The sequence below is a fragment of the Lutjanus erythropterus genome, chromosome 14, assembly GCF_056507025.1.
Source record: "Lutjanus erythropterus isolate fLutEry1 chromosome 14, fLutEry1.hap2, whole genome shotgun sequence".
In the NCBI taxonomy this organism is placed as follows: domain Eukaryota; kingdom Metazoa; phylum Chordata; class Actinopteri; order Lutjaniformes; family Lutjanidae; genus Lutjanus; species Lutjanus erythropterus.
This window is the reverse complement of record NC_139330.1, coordinates 12,452,795-12,472,432: the sequence shown is the minus strand read 5'-3', so window position 1 is coordinate 12,472,432 and position 19,638 is coordinate 12,452,795. Positions and strand designations below refer to the sequence as shown.

Genomic DNA, 19,638 nt, shown 5'->3' with positions numbered 1-19,638 from the left:
CCCTTGATTGGCTAAACTCTCGCGATATTTGTTTTCGTTCTTTCTTTACTGAGCACATTGTACAATCAAGTTATGTATTATATTATATAAACGCTGTGGTCAAGATCTGTGTAGGTTTAGGGGTAAAATATATGTGATTGTGGATTAAATAAAGATCATAGTCTGGGTTTAAATTATTACTCTCACGAGATCTTTCGCGGCTCTGGGGTTACATCCAGACATGACCAGAGAAAACCAACTACTGCCGCCTTCAGGCTAAATAGATTACAATTAAATTGTTCATCTTTTAGACGAGCCAAAATACGAAAACACTATTTTTATTGAAGATATAAACAGTTAATGTTTTTCTTTTCAATACACCACCAACCTCAAATCAAAATCAAAACACCCACCCCACTGAAGTGCAGTAAGTAATTCAGCTACTAATAACTCCGCGCTCCGGCTGGTCTCTGTGCTCGAAACAAACGAACTACGATCTTCGACTGGTGACGCAAATTTCCCGCCCTGACTTCTGCAATCCCGTGTGTGCGAAAGTTACCAAAATAGTGTTTTCACAGAGATTTTACTTTGATACATTTTTTATTCGTCAGACGCTCGCCAGTGGCCAACGATGCCTTCCACACATGACTGGATCAACAGCCCTCTGGGTGTCATTGAGGGGATGTTTGGTGAGATATACACCGGAACTTCACTCCCTGACAGCTAACGTTATCGCGTGAAACGAGCTAGTTAGCTATATGGCTAAGCACAATGCTAACTGCTATGCTAATCACATGTTTATTAGTTGTCTGTGCTTTCCTTGTTCTTCAGAAATAGCAATGATAACATTTCTGCGGGTTGCAACTGGGAGTCCTGCTTTGTAACAGCCTGTACCCTCACCAGTGTCACTGTAAGAAGTGCCGGGTGTGTAGTTTGATCTGTGGACCTGAATGCACACTATAAATCAACAACATGGTGCATTCACGGGTCCTTAAAGTGCCCCAAAGTCGTTTTAAAAATTGACCTAATTTCTCTGAATACACTCACTGAGGTCGGGTATACAGTCCCTGGCAATGATGGAGGAAGCATTCAGACACTTAACTTATGTACATGTACTCATACCTTTTATACACTGTTAAAATACTTCGTTACAAGTAAAAGTCCTGCATTGAAAATGTTACTTAGGTAAAAGAATCTAAGCATAATCAGGAAAATACACTTAAAGTATTAAATTTAAAAGTTATCAATGCACAAAAATGGCCCTGTGTCTGTTATACTATTAAATATATCATTATGCATTAATGTTAAAGCAGGATTTTACTGTTGTAGTTGGTTGAGGTGGAACTGTTTTGTAGAGAACTGCAACTGATAATTTTTTTTATTATTATGGATTAATCTGCTGATTATTTAACAGTTGTTTGGTTTGTATAAATTTTGAAAGTAGTGAGAAATACCATCACAATTACCCAGAGCCCAAAGTGACATCTTCACTATTCGAGCCCAATTTATATGGGATTTTTGAGACTGATGCTGTTTAAGAGGGGGAGAGGTTACTGACTTTTGGGTTTTATAAAGAGTGAGTTTGGACTTAAAACAGTCAAAATAACTGCTCATCACATTTCTGCTATTTATTGATTTGATACTATGCAGCTACTTCCAGTGTTAAATGATAATAATGTTATTCTCTTGTTGATGTTTTAGCTACTTCCCAGAATGATCCAAACTCTGGATGGGAGGCGAAAGCGGTTGAATTCTTTAAAGATCAGCTGAAAGAGAAGGACGCTCATACCTGGGTATTGTAGCTCCTTGATTGTTTGATCATTTAAAGTCCACAGAGATGAAAAACATGCCTGCAAACATCAGTGTCACTGCCTGCTTCAACACACTCGCTTGTAAATGACGACCACCTTTATTTTGGTGCAGGTGCCATCTTTGAACGATGTCCCTCTGCACTACCTGAAACCCAACAGCCTGGTGAAGTTTCGTTGCTTAATCCAGGACATGTTCGATCCAGAGTTCTACATGGGAGTCTACGAGACTGTTGATCCTTCCACAAAGACTAAAGTAAGCGCTTCCTTGTTCTCTCTACTGCAGCTATTTGCATAAGTCCAGCCCTCTCGTCTGTTCAGTGCATGTTTTTTTGCATTTGATAACGTATTAGATGATGATAAACATTTTATTTTACTGTCTGACTGTCCCCAGGTGTTGCGATGTGGGAAGTACAAAGATGTGACAGAATGTGGGGTAAGTCTGCCTCTGCTGAATCACCCAAGAGATCCATGAACATCTCAGTTCAGCTTCAGCTTTGCTAATAGCGACACGTTTCCCTCCAGGTGGATTTTAACTCTGCGAACACTGTGACTGCAGAGAGACAGACTTTCTACTGTGTGCCAGTCCCTGGAGAAAATCCCTGGGTGAAAGAAATATCCTCATCTCGTCCAGATTAGGTTGTACTCACCTGACAGAAATGCTCCTCAGAACCAGGATTTTATCGTGTGTTGCAGGGTCTTAAAAGTATTTAAAAAGTCTAAAAAAAAATCTCAAAATCAGGCCTTAAAATTATCAAATTTTGTTAACAAAGATCCTTTTTTCTCTTGTCTTTTGTGGGCTTATATAAATACCATAACATCATAAATAGGCTATAGATTTGTCTCCAGTGAGACAACATTTCTTAATTTTTAAAATATTAAATTCTCCTGTTCTAAAGGTATTCTTTTTAAAAATAAAGTATTTTTTTTAAAAAGCAGTTATTTAGTAATGAAAAAGAACCAGTAGATGCCTTTTTTAAGTGGCAGCAGAAGGGCTGGGTCTTAAATTTAATCTCGAACAGTACTTTTGTTGTACTGATCAAATTACCATGTCATTTGATACCTAAGGAGGTTTGACAGTTATTTATATTTTTATATAGTCTAATGCTGTACAGATATTCAACCAGTTTCTTCATTTTAGTCAAGTTTTTCCAGCTGCTCTCAGGTCTTTGAACAGCTTCTTATTTTAAAGTGAGTAATTGCACCGTAACATGTAATGTAATTTTCTTCTCGTTAAAATGGATTTAGAAAAAATTGTTATCAAATAAAGTATTGTTCAGGAACCAGTAGTGCTACCGGTATTGAGAATTTTTGAACAATAGGCAGCAGAATTCAAAATATGAGACGGTAAAGTCTCTTCCAGGAAATGTGAATGAGAGTATTATAATAAAATGTAAAATGAAGCGCTTGTCCATTATATCTTACTAATACTTTTGCAGGTATGGCCATCGAGTTGGCGTTAAATTTCACTCTAAGTGGTCTTAAAAAGTCTTAAATTCAAGTTGGGGAACCTTGCGTCCCTAGTTTTCCTTAATTCTGTCGCACAGTTATGCCGGCTCCAGCCAAGCCAGAGTGGTTCCTTCCACCTCGTACGCACCAACCAGACAGAAACGCAGCTATGAGGAGGACGACATGGACGACATGGACACACAGCCGCAGAAGCAGAGGGAGCCTCACACAGGTACGAGCTGCTGTTTTCGTGAAGACAAATGTGCAGCTGAATAAAAGTGTTTTAATAGACATGAGTGTTACGTTTTGTCTTGAAGAGATATTTTGCACGCTTGTAAATTCATCATGGCAGGTGATATAAATGCAGGCTGCTCCGCCTCTCGCTGCAGGTCCTCAAAGTCCCACAGAACCTCACGGCAATGGAGACTGTAAGCGTCAGGAGACAGAAGCTCCTTCCAGCCAGACGGCATCTGCCTCCCACCTCGACCTCAACTTCCCTCTACCGGGAGAGAAAGGCCCCTCCTGCCTCGTCAAGGTGCGTTATGTGTCTGACTTTTCTCTTAGGACCTCATTTTCATGGCTGTAACCTGGATTGTTATCAGTCATTGGTCGATAGTCTCATGTTAGATGTAGGCCTGTCATGGTAAATATGTTATTGACTTGTTGTACGATATACGGGCATGACCTCAACCTTTTTTGCTGTCCTCAATATTGTTTGTTTACATAAGAATGTCACTGATATTTTAGCCAACATGACACTAGAATAAACAGCAGGGTTTTCCATAACGCCTGAAGACTTGGGCAGAGCGCCTGAACGTCTTTTCACAACGTCTAAGCAGAGTAAACACATTGATCCCCGGAGGGAGATTGATTGGTCATGTTACAGATGCTCCCATTCAAGAAGAGGAAATATAAACCGTGTAAAAATATGTACATTCTACGTCAATATATAACAAAATATATACAGATAAGAAGTATGTAAAGATATGTATCTTATTCTCCATTATATCAGCTGTATAGAGAGACAGACAGACATGGACAGAGAGGACAGTTAGACACGTGAATCATGCCATGATTTATAACGGAGTGAATCACAATGCTGTGTGTATCGAGTAGTTATTGATTTATGGCGCAAATTATTGTAATGTCAAGTGAATGCTGCACAGTTTGCACTAATGACTTATACCAAAAAAACTAAGCAGAGACATGTTTTGCTGTCATTTCTGGGAGCAACTTCATAAACCTGCAGGCGAAGATATGCAGTCAGTAGACCTAAGAGTCGGTAATAATAAATAATAAAATTAATGAGAGGCTTTATTTATAAATTTGCAGTTATTTTTTCATTTGAATCATAGTCAAACAGGATACTGTTGACATAATTATGAAGTGTAATTTATGTTTCAAACTCAAAATGTCCTTGATCTAATGAAATATACAGTCATTAGTGAAATATGTTAGTTTGGATAACAGCAGACGCACTGCACACGACTCTACGACCCGTCTGGACCTCATAAAATTGTGTTCGTAGCTCTGAGAAAATTCAAAATACGAGAAAATTGTTCTCCGAAACCACTTAAGAGAACAAAAAAGAACAATTGTGTTCGTACGAGTGGCTCCATTGTTCTTTGAAAAGGTGTGCCTGCATTATTATGCAATTATATTATCATTTTGTCAGTCTTAAAGTCACGATAATAGTAATTGCAGTTATTTCTGGGACATTATGTGGTCCAACAAAAGTAGTTACTGGCCTAAAAATGTTTCTTCTGAGAAGTGATTTCAGAGATGATACCAGCCGACTTTCTGAGAGTAGAACAGAAGCTGAAAGGTGTGTGTTGTTTTCAGGTGTACGAGGACTGGGACAGCTTCAAACTGAACGACACGCTGGAGGTCTACGGGATCCTCTCCGTCAGCCCGGCTCTCAGCGCTCTGGCCGACGAGAAGTAAGACGCATTTCAAGACAGAACCCCTCTCTGGTGGTGAACGATCTGTGTGTGTTTTGGTGGTCATTCTCACCGTGTCCACACAGAGACGCCTCCTCGTCCCTCCTGGACCCCACAGAGTGCATGGAGACGGCGGAGGAGCAGAGAGTGCACAGCCCGCCGGCCTCGCTCGTTCCTCGCCTCCACATGCTCTACGCCAGGCCGCTGCCACACAACAACCCCCTGCTGCCCTCCGCCACGCTGGAGGACAACAGTGCCTGTAAGTACAAATAGTATGAAAGCTGTTTCATAACCAAATGCATCTTTTCTTTTTCCACTCTGTGTGTGTTTGTGTGTGACTTAAAATGCCAGTAATCATGAATATTTCAACCTAGTTTTTGTAAAGAAGGAAGGCTGTTGCACAACATCGATGCTGATGTTTGTGTCAGAAGAGATTGAGGGAAATATTTATCAAGGCTGCTGCAAATTACTGGCAAGGACACAAAAGTTTGCATCAAAACATTTTTTTGCACAGATGTAAATGAGCCTCGATTCATCTGATTTACATAATGGTTGTTTTGACACCTGTTGCACATCATTTTTTTTTTTTAGAACGGCAAATGTGTATTCATCCCACAGGAGGACTGGATGAGTAAATATTAGTTTAATCGGATGATGTTGTCATCAGAGCAAACAGATCAATGTTTAAATGTGTCACGAAAAATCAACGTGGGCGATTTTTGATAAAAGTGTTAAAACTCCTGGCTAGAATATTTCTGTAAATAGAAAAGGAAATGTAACAGGCCCACATGATTAAAAAAAAAATCAGTGATGCTTCAACAAAAAACGGCGTTCGACAGTAATCATGGCTTGATTGGCTGCGGCCAGAAAAAGTTCCTCTGTGTCCTGAGGAGAAAATCTACTGAGATTTGTGCTGCCAGTTTTGTTGTCATTTAAAGAAGGCTGTGTTAAGTTTTGTTAATTTGCTCTTTCTGTGTTGTTTTTTACAAGGGATCTCACATTTTGAAGATGACGCAGCATAACCTGCTGGCCATTACATCACACTTATTACATGGCTTTCTTAAATACAGACCATTGCCACGAAGAACAGGGTGTTGCGATGCACCCAGCTCTGATCATAGAGCAATAAAAATAATTTTTAAATGCATAAAATCCTTTAAAAAGTAATATTGTATGTCAAATTATTGCTTTTTTTGGTAAGTAATCATGTAATAAACAGGAAAATTAACAGTGAGCAGGTCATTATTGTGAAATAATGAAATATTCAAGACCTGTCTGGGTTTATTTCACAATGCTCACTGTACATTATCCCTGACACGATACCAAAGGTGTACTTGGGCCTCCAAATTTAGGTGCTTGGTGGTCTGTGAAGCACCTCACTGTGGTTCCTCAGCCCAGCAGCTCTGCTACAGAAGTTGAGAAAATGTCAGCCTAGTTACCAATCATTAACAATCTATACATAGAGCTCTGTAAATGTCACGCTGCATTACACACTGTGAAGACGCTGCACAATGAACAGTAGCCAAGCTCGTCAGTTTGAGCTAAAATTAAATTAATACCTGGCATTACAAGACAAATGGTCTTCTTCCAGAGGGCTACATTTGTTGTGCCTGTTTTTATGTACTGTGATGCCAGTGATGTTATTTAAGTTCAGCTCTTTACATATCAGAATGCAGAGGCATTAAATTTAGTGCTGATACTATGTGTTAGCTAATGGACTGGTGTGTAAAGAGAAAATTAATCAATGATTTAGATAATTGGTGAATAATTTATCAAGCAAAAATGCACAACAATAGCTGGCTCCAGCTGTATTTAAATAAATATGCGACATAAACCTCGGTTACAGTCACATTATCATGTCGCCCTGCAGCTGTGTGGTGAAACAGACAAAAGGGGTCATTATGTCGGAGTTCATTTGTGTTGTAAAGCTTCCCAAGAGGAAGGAGGAATAATATTTCCCACTGTAAAGCTTAGAAAGCACATGTGCCTTTAGTCGCCACAGGGACGTGTTTTAACTATTTTGTCCTTCCTCCTCAGTTTTATCTTCCACCCTGAGCGAGATGGCCTCCGTCAGGGAGGAGCTGCTCTCGTACTTCACTCACGTCCTTCTGGGAGACGCCCTGGCTGCTGAGTACCTCATTCTCAATCTCATCTCTAACGTGTACGTCACGTTCAGTCTGCGAGTGGCTTCACGATCAAGCTTAAGGGGCTTTTTCATCTCACTCTATGCTCTGATTTTGGTCATAGGTACGCGAGACATGATGTTCTCCCGCTGGGCAAGTTCACCCTGAACCTGAGTGGCTGTCCCACTGTTGCCTCGTACACGGAGCGTCTCTACCAGATCATCCAGCAGCTCGTGCCTTGTGTGAGTGAACCTTTTCACCAATCAACCGCCAGTACTGCTGGTTTGTATTTATTCATATTAGGTTGAAGTGAAAAACTCTGACCAGGTTTATACACACACAAATAATCCAGTTTTTACACTTATTTTAAAAAAGACATTTGGGCCTCATGAATGAATAGTTTTGTAAATTGTGCACGAGAACGATTTAAATTAATAGCTGGCAGTTTGTGGCATTCATCAATACTTTATTCCTTCTTGTTTGTTCTCACATCAAAATTTAAGAGAGCCCCGGACAACACGTAAGACAGTACGAACAAAAGACAGCACTTGTTTTGTGTTGTGAAATATTGATAATGATGAAGAAAAAGCAGTTTACTTTATGAGAGCACAGACGAAAAATGTTACACGACTGTTTATTCGTTTAATAAAATTTAAATATGTACATATAAAGATGAGGTTACCAAGACAGATTCTTCAAAACCTGTGTGCCACTCCAGAGACTCAACTTAGAGAAACAATCTAATCCTCCTCATCTGCAAGTACTCACCACTGTCGTTTTCCTGGCCTTCCAAAGAGAGTTTGGCGATAGCTCTGACACATCCCAGCCCGCTGTTTAACCGATATAAAGGCTGGGTTACTCCCAAATGGATGCATACATGGACAGCTGCGGACACCACCACTGAAGTTGCCCAATGAACACGGAAGATAAATCCACTGCACTCATGTGGATATCAAAGCAGCATCTCCATGTCTGTGCCTTAAAAGGTAAAAATCCATTAAATAAACATACAGATAAAATGTGATGCGCAGAATCTTGAACATGGAGGCTCACTGGCAGGGTGAGGGAGCGCGCAACCTGACTGTAACTGATAAAAAACCTCTCCGATGATGCTCCAGTGTGCATCTCTTTGTGTTAAAATGTTTTTTTGTTTGTCTTTCTTCCATGACATTTTTTGTCCTTTACATTTCTTTTCTTATTTTTTTCTGAGTGTAGCGTCAACTGTCAAATATCCGTGGCTTGTTGCTGTGTTGTTTGCGCACAACCTTTAATTTAGAGACGTTTATATGGATTTATTTGGGCGATTCTATATGTGAAGTGCAGCGGATGACAGGCACATCTAATTTAAGACAAAATGATTCATCAACATACTCGGGTGGGTAAAAACAGACTTGGCTGTTAGCGTGTGTTTTGTGAATAACACAGGATTTTCTTATTTTCCTGTTACTGCTTTGTTCAAGAACAAATTTAAGAGGAAAAATAAGAAAACATTCATGCTTGAGGCCCGATATCTCTAAGCAGTTTACTTTGCTAATTGACATGAATATTCTACTAATATTAACATTCAATGCAGTTAAGTTTGCGGAAAAGTGTAACAGCTTGATCCACTTGAGCCATTTTGCGTTTGTGTGTCAAAAGAAGCAAACAATGCCTCCCTCTGTCATTCGTTTTCATTTCTTGAAAAGGAGACGTTGTGATGTTTACACATATCCACAAACCTGTTGCTGTCCAAATCTTTCATAATGTTTGAAAGTGGTTTTTTTTTTTCTGCTTTCGACCAGAAATGTGGGCTTTCCTTTTGTGCAGGCATCTCTGCCTGAGCATTGAAAACTGTTGGCTATTTGGTTTGTTTTACCACACACACAACTGATCATAAACAGGCAAGAGGCTGAGTCGCAAACCGCAAAAATCACAGAATGTTCCTGAAACCTAAATAATACCAGCACGTCCCACATATGCCTGATTTAGAATGAGGCCTAATTCAGAATATCCAAACAGAATATGGCGTTTACGTGTGTTTCACTGTACACTCTGGTCGGACGGTCGTCACTTGCTGTGTGCAGGCTGCACATATGCACTGTTATCAATTAACAGTTTCTCACTTGATTTTCCAAAACTTATCACTACAGATGTGTGCAATACACAGAAAACTTACACATTTTGAAGTACACATATTGACATGTGCCAACAGTTGAAGGAGTGTTCCTGTGGAAGCCCAGCATTAATGTTAAAGTATGTTTTCAGTCATCAGTGATCTTTTTAGGGCTCCATACAAATGCCTGCCCAACTTCTCGCACATTTCACATGTGTATTGATAATTGTAACTATATTGATACTTTCATTTTAATATATAACATGTAACATTTCTGCATCAAAATGTCTAAAAATGCAACATATATTTTATATTTTGTTGAGCTGTGAACTTAAATTATCCCAAATGTTTCCTACAGTGTTCAAGCACAAAGAAATCTGTAATTTATCCAAGGTGACAGTGGCTTACCTGCTAACCCTTGCTAGCTGTCACTAGTTGCTATAACTTAGTGGAAAATACAGGATACGTCAGAGAGTTAGGAAGGAAATCAGGGACTGTGAATAATGTGAATAAAACTTTAATGTTACCATGTCCATGATATATTTTCTGTTATGGTTGTTTTAACTGTGAAGGTAACAATTCCTATGATCCCATGAGGTCATTAAACAACATCTTTTGTTATAGTTGTAATTTGTCTAGCAGTAGAATTTACATGTTGCGTGTTCAATTGAAGTGTAACTTTCACTGTTGAAGAGAGATTTTCTCTCCACTCTTGTTCTACTTGGGTAAATAAAGGCTGATTAAATGACATGACTTTAATAATACCATATTCTGAGTAACTGTGTTTATTTCACCCCTGCAGTCGTTCTATCTGGGCATGAGCCTCCAGAACATGAACCAGATGCGGTTGGTGCCTAAGAAGGACTACGTGGCCAATCGGCTTGTGAGTGGAGCACTGCAGCTGGCCAGAAACACTTCCCTCTTCCTGGATGAGACCCAGCTGGAGCAGGGACAGCTGGACACAACAGGTGAGGCTTCTGAAAACCACGAGGGGACGACACTGAGAGGATCAACTGAGCAGTTAATGTCCTCCCCGCAGGCTGCACAGACTGACACTAACCAGGCTGGATCTTCTTCTTCTGCTGTGTGTGTTTGTGTTGTGTAGGTGTGCGTAACGTCACGGCCCTGGGGAACCTGATCTCATGGCAGAAGGTTGATTATGACTTTAACTACCACCAGATGGAATTCCCCTGCAATATTAACGTGCTCATCGCGTCAGAGGGCCGCTCGCTGCTGCCGGTGAGGACAAAGAGGATGAAGCGTGCAACCGCAGGGCGAAAACTCACCCCTACCCACCGCTGATCCCCCGCCCCACACCCCACCCTCCCCGGCATGGCCAGGGAGGGGTTAGGTTTCCTTCAGCCTCTCATGAGACTGAGCCGTGTCAGACGCTGGAGGTTGTTTCCAGCCACCGTCATGCTGTCCTCTCATCTGCCATTGGCCGGCCGCAGCGGCCCCTCCAGCCAGCAGCTTTAGCCCGGTTCTCGCTCTGATGCGAACAGCCCGAGGAATGTGCTGTGTGCTATTCCTGTGTGTTGCTCTAATGGGTTGCCATGGCGGCAGCTGTGTGCCACAGGAACAATCCTGGGAGAGGCGTCGGGCTCGGCCATCTATTAGTCCTGCAGTGAAGGGCAGCGCGCTGTAAACAACTCCCAGGGTTGATTAGAAGTCAGCCGTAGATGTCTGTGTTTACGCCGCACAACTGGAGGGTCAGGCTGATCAGATGCTTCACATTCAGCTCGCGGAGGCTTTGCTCCTGTCTGGAGTGCCATGAAGTTTTGAGAATGAGCCAAACTAGGCGTGCACACGGCAGGCAGGACCGACTTTTGCATAGCAACACCTAGGGCTGTTTGATATGACAATATATTTTGTGGGTCGAGAGAAAAATGTCTATAGTTTTCTCGCCATTGTCACACAAAACTTTTGTCTTTTGAAAATATTTCAATATAAAATACTTCAAGTTTATTATAAAACTCATTTAAAAACGACCGAACTTGACCAACTACTGTACAGTTAAATGACAGTTAAGATATATAACATGGTAAACAGCAAGATAGCAGCAGAGATAACATGAAAATATCATCTCACACAGAAGTAAGTAACTAAAGGTACAGATAAAAATTTATAATACAGGTGAATAAAAAGTGAGATATAGAAACTTAAGGGCTAAAAAAGCCTGAGAAAACATGTAGGTCCTAAGTTTTTGTCTTAAAAAGTCAACAAAAGGCGAAAGCTTTTGAAAATTTAAAGCTTTGAAGCAGATGAATGCTCGATCTCTCTTTCCCTTCAGCCTTGATCTCAGGACAGCTAAGCTGATCTGAGGATCTGAGCAACTGGAAAGGTGTTGGTTATTTCTCGTGTCACCATGTTATGTCCACTTAACTCTCCACCTTATTTTACTGTTTAGTCACAAACTAATTCAATCTCTTCACCTCACTTATCTCTTCTGCTCTCATGTCCCCACACGGGGCTCGCTCAGCCCCGCCTCTCTCTCTCTGTACAGCCTGTGTCTGATCTGTTCACTTTCTTCATCAGCAGCCTCCCAAAAAAATACAGCTCGCATTCTGGATTTTTTTCACCCTGCGATTCTGTTTTCACAGCAGCAGCTGAGCCTTGTGTGGAGGAGGCTCGTTGTTAATGAGATCGCCAGTAAAAATGTTTGAAACGCCATGGCACCAAATGACACAGGCACCAACCAGGTGTACTTAAAAAAACAAAAGTATAAGTATACATATACCTTAAAGAGGAGACTCTTTCTCATGATAGAAGAGCCCTGGAAACACCTGTTGAAGAAACCTTGATTTGCTTAAAGCTGTGTACAGGTTCTTCCTGGCTCATTGTCAGTATTTCTCTCTTCTGTGTGTACCTTCACAGTCAGACTGTCAGATACACCTACAGTCTCAGGTGACCCCGCCCCACCTGGAGGAGTATCTCAGCAGCATCCACATGCATCCACAGGCTTCATCACAGCTGAACAAGTTCAGAATCTACCTGAGCGTGGCTCGCCGGCTAGACTACAGCATCTCTGCTGAGATGACGAAGGTGAGACTTCCTGTTATTTTCAGTCTGAGTGCTCAAGAACCCATTTTTTAATCACATTTGGAGATTGATGTAAAAATTACTTTAGTATAATAACCTGGAGGTAGTTGCTTGCAGGTTAGGATATTATGTTTTTGGGTTGTCCGTCCATCTGTACAAATGCCATGAGGGAATTTCTTCAAACTTGGCACAAATGTTCACTTTAACTGATTGATTTCGATAGTCAGAGGTCGTAACTCAAGAATTCATACGCTATTTATGACAAAATTTCATGCACACATATCTAAATGAAAGGAATCCAGAAGGTCAAAGCTCACTGCGACATCATAATATCCTGCAAAAAAAAAACCACACTGTCAGCCTTAGGGATGTCCCGATTCTCCAAATCCAAGATTCGGTTCAATTTCTAACGGCTGTGTGATTGTTAGACTGTTAAATTCCCCTCAGCCGCCCTTTAGAGAAGGGAGTCTTGTGGGTAAGCTGATCCCTCGTATGTGATGTTGACTGGTGGGTTTGTTGTGTGAAGTGAGTCTCTCGCAGTGCCAGCGTGGCCCGATCCCAATGTCCCCCCTAAAGCCTTAATCCCTGGACCCTCAACGGACTTTAGCTGACGTCACCTGCAGTGCACCAGAGTGTGAGAGGCTGCAAGAGGTCAGAATGGTATAAATAGGAATGAGACAGCACTTATCAACATGTCAAAGTGACACAAATTACACAAAAACATTATGAAGAACATAAAATGAAAACATTACAAGACAATTACATAAAAATACGATAAGATGTTGAAGATGAGATGAATCGATAAGATGAATAAGATGTTTCTCACTTGAAATCATTCGCTGGAATCATACATGACAATATATTGATTACTTCCATTTGCCAGAAAATACACTTAATACCTTTTATTAAATTCCTTCAAAGTGATCACTCAATAAGTTTTATGAGTCTGGACAGACATTGGATGTAAACTGCATTTGACTTTAGTTAATTCATGTACCCAGCAGGCGGATGTGTGTGTGTTTTTTAATGAGAAGTCTGTTTTCATCTGTGTGCCTTGGAGCCTTTTAACTGCTGTTTGTCCTTTCCTTTTGTCCTCAGTCAGTTGAGGATGACTTTGTAGACATGAGGAAGGACGACCCCCAGAGTGTGTCTGCCGAGGATCTCCACAGGATGCTCGTTGTGGCGAGGTGAGCCGCGATTAAGTGTTTATGAGCTCCTTTGACGTGACACATCTTTGCTTTTATCCACTCTTTTAAAAGGTGAAGTGTTAAATAAACAACAATAAATCATTATGACCAACACTTTAAAATGCCAGATACTGTAAAATGTTACCACAGTATTTGGATCCTTGACTGAATCAAGCTGAGACGTGTCTGACTGTGTCTCTGTCGGCAGGTTGCTGTCTCTGAGCCTGGGACAGACCTCTCTGTCCAGAGACAGCTGGCTGAGAGCCAAACACATCGACATGCTGCGGAGGAGCCGGATGGAGCAGCACAAGTGCGTCAACGGCAACGAGCCGTGATCACAGAGAGACCAATGAGACGGCTTTTGATTTTCCTTTTGATACCTAAAAACAGTTTGTAATAAAGATGTTTTTCATATGCCAGAAATAGTTCGTGTTGTGTTCACCTTTTTTTTTTTACCGCACTGAGTTTGAGTTAAGATTTAGAAATATTTTCACTACGGAGCAACTTCAGTATTTTTCAAACTGAACTCTCTTTCCCTTTTTTTTTTTTTTTTTTTTTTTTTTTGTAAGTGACTAATGGAGAGAACAATTTTTGAAATTGGTCCAGTATTGAGGGAGAGCGCTGCAAAGTAATCCCTCTGGGCTTCTGTGCACCGTCAAAGTACATCCAATAAAGGTGCTTGTTTTTTGCCAGTGACAGGCTCAGATTGTTATTCTAAGTGTCTGACAACATTATGGACACGATCGCCACAGCAAGACCTTTTTTTAAAAAAGTAAGATCATTTTTGTTTAAAGCTACTATGAGGAGTATTTAACTGGTTTTCAATTTTTCACTGATGCATTTTTATGACCTACATGCAGCAGTGAGTCATATTATTTAGGTAGTTTTATTTTTGATGTTATATTTTGTGGTTATTGCAGTGGAAAGCATTGCTGTCCTTGTCCACAGGGGCCTCAAAATCAACACAATCAACAAAATTAGCTCCTGCTAGTGTTGTCACGATACTAGTTTTTCATTTTGACTTTGAAAAATATCAATTTCAATACCATGGGTTAAAATCGACTCAAGATTGAAGGCAAAAACGTTTAGATTTTTGTTAAAAGATATATATAATAAAGCTTTGATATGACAACGGGTGTAGAAAATGAGACAATTGACGAGAAGAAGACGACACTGTGACTGAGTGAGAAGAGACGGGACTTTGTGGGCTGAAAGTCTACCGGAGTATCAAAACTGCAGAAAATTAGCACTGAAAACATTTCATTCATTCAGTATTGATTATATCGGTATTTTTGACAACACTAGCTCTCTGCAAACTAACCAGCCTCCATTTACAGGAGCAGCTACTTGACTATGGCGTTTAAAAGCGTTAAAACCTACCCCAGACCAGAGATGTATAATTACTGCTTCTGTAAATGGACTCTGGACGCTTTGACCAGATATACTGTCTCTCGGTCTCTCTCTGCAGCAGTTGCTTCCTTTGTTTTGGAAGAAGAACAATCTGAGCTTGTCAGCGACAAAAAACAAGGCATTTAGTGGACGTACTTTGACAGTTGGCCGGAGGTATCAATGCTGCAGCGCTCTTGCTCAATAATGAACTAGTTTTTAAGAGCCGTTTCCCCCATTAGTCACTCAGGCCATGTTCGCACTTTTGCTGTGCTTTCATATGTGACTCACTGTTTCATGACAGTGTGAACAACACAAATCACATGAAACCTGATCTTTTCTGAATCTGGACCACTTTTCATATGTGGTCCTAAATCAGATACAGCAGTTTATAACAGTGTTGCTGCAGACCAAACTTCCTATGTCCACAAAAATATCTTAATGTTTTTAATATCAAAAATACGTAAGAGTAATTTTCTATAATGCATTTTGTACTTGAGTATGTTTAGTCAGTTGCCAGTAAACTGTTGATATGCTGGCACGGAAATATGGATTTGACAATAAACCTCATGCAACACTCGTTCACTCATATACTTTTTATTCCAATGGAATATCTTCCTAAACAAAAAGTGTACAGTGCTCTTTGTTATCAAGTAACACACCCAAAGAGGATAAGAATAAATAGGATACTTTAATATACAATACAATCTCAGTACACCGTGGAAAACAATGACAACAGTCAGTTGGTAAAGAGGAGAGGAGAGACATGACCACAGACATTCGGATGGAATGGTACTAATGCTAGAAAATGTGCTTAAACAGTGCAAATCAAATGCTTTAAGACCTCTAGTCACATGAGCATTTGTCATGGTCTGGGGTCCTAACGGGAGGGGAGGACAACCACAGACAACAAACGAAGAGGTGGTTGCAAAAGCACTTGGTGTAAACAAAAAGGAAAGGAGAAAAATCTCACCCAGCAAATATAGGATCAGATATAACTGCCAGCCTTTGCATATAAAACCCAGACACCGACACTCTAGCATTGTGGTCTCTATCGGGAATGTTGAGGATTACTGTTCCTTTTAGCCTCATACAGCCACTTTAGGACAGACTAAGTTTCTGCTCTGCTTGAGAACTGCTCCAGTGTTTGCAATCCTGAAGGAAAATTTAAAAAACAGCTTTTTTTCTTTTTTTTTTTTTTACCCTCTGCATTTTAAAAGTTTGCATTACAGCGATTACCTTAAAGCTTTGGCAGCACCACACACTATCAGCAGGTTCGATATCTATATAATGTTGCACCCACAAAGCAGCCCACAGTCTCACTTAACACAATTATAGTCTGATAAAATATACAAGTATCCCACATCTTATCTGCTGGTGAGCAAGCTGAATGCAGAAAACAGGCAAATGTAACACAAAAATATGAAATGTGTAACAGTTTATCTTGGGATATTTCAACTCAAAGCAAACCTCTATTATTATTATTTATCACAAACGGACACAGACATACACAGAAGTGGGATAAGATGGGTCATTAGTGGGAGAGTCTCACTTAATGACAATAACTGTGAAGATTAACAGGTGACTAATGAGGCAATTAGAACTGCAACAATTAATCAATTAGTCAATCAGAAGAAAATTAGTTGCGAAATATTTTGATAATCACTTAGTTCAAGTAAAAATGTCAAACATTTGCTGTTTATAGCCCAGGAGCGACTTTCCAAGGAACCAAAAGGTTCCTTTAACCTGCTGTTGTCTGCATTTTCACCACAGTTTAAAGACCCGCAAACTGGTTCATGAGTGCAGATTTTTAAAAATGGAGGCTGAAATAAAATGCTGGTAAGTACTTCATCAATCAGAAGTGTCCGACACTGCGAGCCCCATCCGCAAGCAACTGGTCTTTTGGAAAATACAACCCCCTGAGCAGGGACTCTCTGGAGTTCCTCCAAAGGTTGCTCATCCTTGGGGGAAGTTCCTGAGGTGGAAACGCAGCTTATGATAGTAATGAAGAGTGTTTGAGTTTTTGACTTGGCTGGACAAAAGGAGCAAGTAGAAGATGTCACTTTGGGCTCTGGGAAACTGATAACCATTTTTGACATTTTAACTAATTAATCAACAATGAAAATGATCTTTAGTTGCAGCCCTAGATGCTCACTTGTTGAGGTTAAAGAAAAAAAACTGTACAATATAACAATGTATACAGCTTCATAGCACATAAATATAAGTCTAACACTCCTAAATACCAGCAGCAGCAGCAGCAGCAGCAGCAGGGATGCTCTAACACACAAACTCACACATACTGTACAGTACATACACACAGCCAACACACAAAACCTGCTCACTTCCATGGAGAATGTGTGTGCTAGACGCTGAAGTATCCCAAGATAAAGCTTGATGACATACAACAACCCTGAACATGATCGTTTATACAGTACACCAAATGTAACATGATAGAATGGACTTAAAAAGGTAGATTTTGCCATAAATACCTGATATACATAATCCCACTTCAATTCCCTGTTAAGGCAAATATGCTTTCAGTTTGGGGAGTGCATAAAGCGTCAGTGTTTCTAATAACTGGGTGGGTGCAATTGCATATATACCTACTATATGCTACTCTCCTGTCTTTGTCAAACATGCGACGTCGATGTACAACGCTGGCCGGCCGAGCACTCCGTTCAAACAGACCCTCATAGTTAATTAGTACAACCGTTAGCAGAATAGTTATTTCAATACATATATCTATTAAAAACAACTCCAACCAGTAGTTTTCTGGTTATTTAACGGTTAACAATGACAGCACTGGGCCTTCTTTTCAAAATATAACGCTCATACCTCTTTGAACAAGCTGCCACCCTACCATCGATACAAAAAGCTAAAGGGAAGGCTCTACTCAGGGAACATATGAACATACAATACTCACTGTACATATCGACAACCAGGATACTCCTACTAAAGGTCTTGTGTAGTCAGTTTCTATGACGGTATATCTTCTAAGTTACACTTGACAACATTGATATTACATAGGATAACTACGTACAGTATGTCGTCTGGCTAGTTTCTGACAGCTATACAGAGGGTAATAGTTAACATTGAGTTGTCCTTTGGGAGTCACAAAATATATTTGGTTGGAGTCTACAACAACTGTTACAAATTGAAGGTTATTACGAGGTCTACATCACACACGCCAATAAGTGACCTGCACATACAGGATGACATACAGTACATGATAAAGTCAGAGTTGGTCTCTCAACATGCAGCTCATGTTTACCTGCCTCGTCAGTGTCAGTTGTTACCATTCACCTCACATGCAAGCACTGTGGGTAAAATAACCTTCTTTTCCACAAAGGATAGTGACATGTTTACATGCACAAAAACATTCTGCATACCACGATTTTAAAACGTCCTAAAACCTGAATAACTTCCTATGTCTTACTTACTTATTACAATGAGAATATCATCGAAATATAATAAGAAAACTGTACATATAGAGCTATTTACTGTAACAATGGCAGTATTTCTGGAGTGAGTCAGGATTTGAACGTAAATATGCTCATTTCAATTGAATATTCTCATTGACCGGAATTCCTCAAATACCAAAAAGGTACTTCAAGAAGTTTTAGCTGGTTATGAAACAGTCGCAATTTATTACTGATGTCTGTATATGATCTACAGAAGTTAACGTGACCATCCGTGAGAAGATCGGCTATTTCTGTAGTTATTTTTAGTGCCTGCTACTGGGCCATTGACATCAGATGAAACAAACCTTTGTTTACATTTTTCCATGCAAAGTTTCACAAGTAGCACATTCGTCACTTAAAAAGATCCAGGGGAAGATTTTTATTCAGATAAAACTTTTTGGCATTATAGTTTGTGGTTATTATGGTGGAAACTCCACCGCCACTTTTGTCCGAATGGGGCTGCAAAACTCAACAAAATATGAAGGCTCCTTGTAGTAGCTTTAAATATTTCCCACATGCCATTTTTTGACTCAATCAAGGTACTAAGGACTGATGGTCTGTAGATAAATTATTGGCAGATAATAGACAATTTATATTGTTTTTTAATATTCTGATAACGGAATTATAGTGCAATAAATATCGGCTATAATAATGTCTGATTTGACAGATTACGTCAAAGTTTTTAATTTGAATTCTTAAACAAGATGCTCTGTAAAAACCAAAGTGCATTTGTTAAGATTTTAATGTAATTTACTAGAATACTTGAATACTTTAGTCAGAACTGTTTTACGTTTCTGTTGTCTGTTCCATCTTTGCTCACGACATCATAGCCTGTATTATCTTCTGGTTTCCATAAACATGAACCGTATTGGCCATGAGTAGCAGGTAATTATCAGTTTTGGCAAAAGTCAATATTATGTATCTTTAGTACTCATAAAACAATTTTACTATGAAAAATGTACAATTTTACACTCCAGTACTTTACCAGTTCTGGAGTGATGTTGGATTTGAATGCACATGCACTCAATTTAATGAAATATTCTCAACGACACATGGGAATTATAATTCTAATATTGGAGTTACATTTATCCATCTAGAATGTTTTGGTGTGTGTTGCTGAGCCAGTGAGATGTCTGCCTTCTGTACCAAATCAAACTGATTTTTTTTCCTTCTA

General features: G+C 39.9%; 1 protein-coding gene across 1 annotated transcript; it reads left to right on the top strand.

Annotated features, from left to right (window-relative positions):
- Positions 1-480: 480 nt before the first annotated feature.
- Positions 481-14,042, top strand: mcmbp (minichromosome maintenance complex binding protein). The gene is made up of 16 exons (XM_084736364.1): positions 481-668; positions 1,681-1,772; positions 1,903-2,043; positions 2,182-2,223; positions 2,313-2,403; positions 3,334-3,468; positions 3,626-3,771; positions 5,079-5,176; positions 5,263-5,435; positions 7,214-7,337; positions 7,424-7,541; positions 10,194-10,359; positions 10,497-10,630; positions 12,266-12,433; positions 13,529-13,617; positions 13,826-14,042. The coding sequence occupies exons 1-16, from the start codon at positions 611-613 to the stop codon at positions 13,950-13,952; spliced, it is 1,902 nt and encodes a 633-aa protein (XP_084592490.1). The 5' UTR covers positions 481-610; the 3' UTR covers positions 13,953-14,042.
- Positions 14,043-19,638: the final 5,596 nt, after the last annotated feature.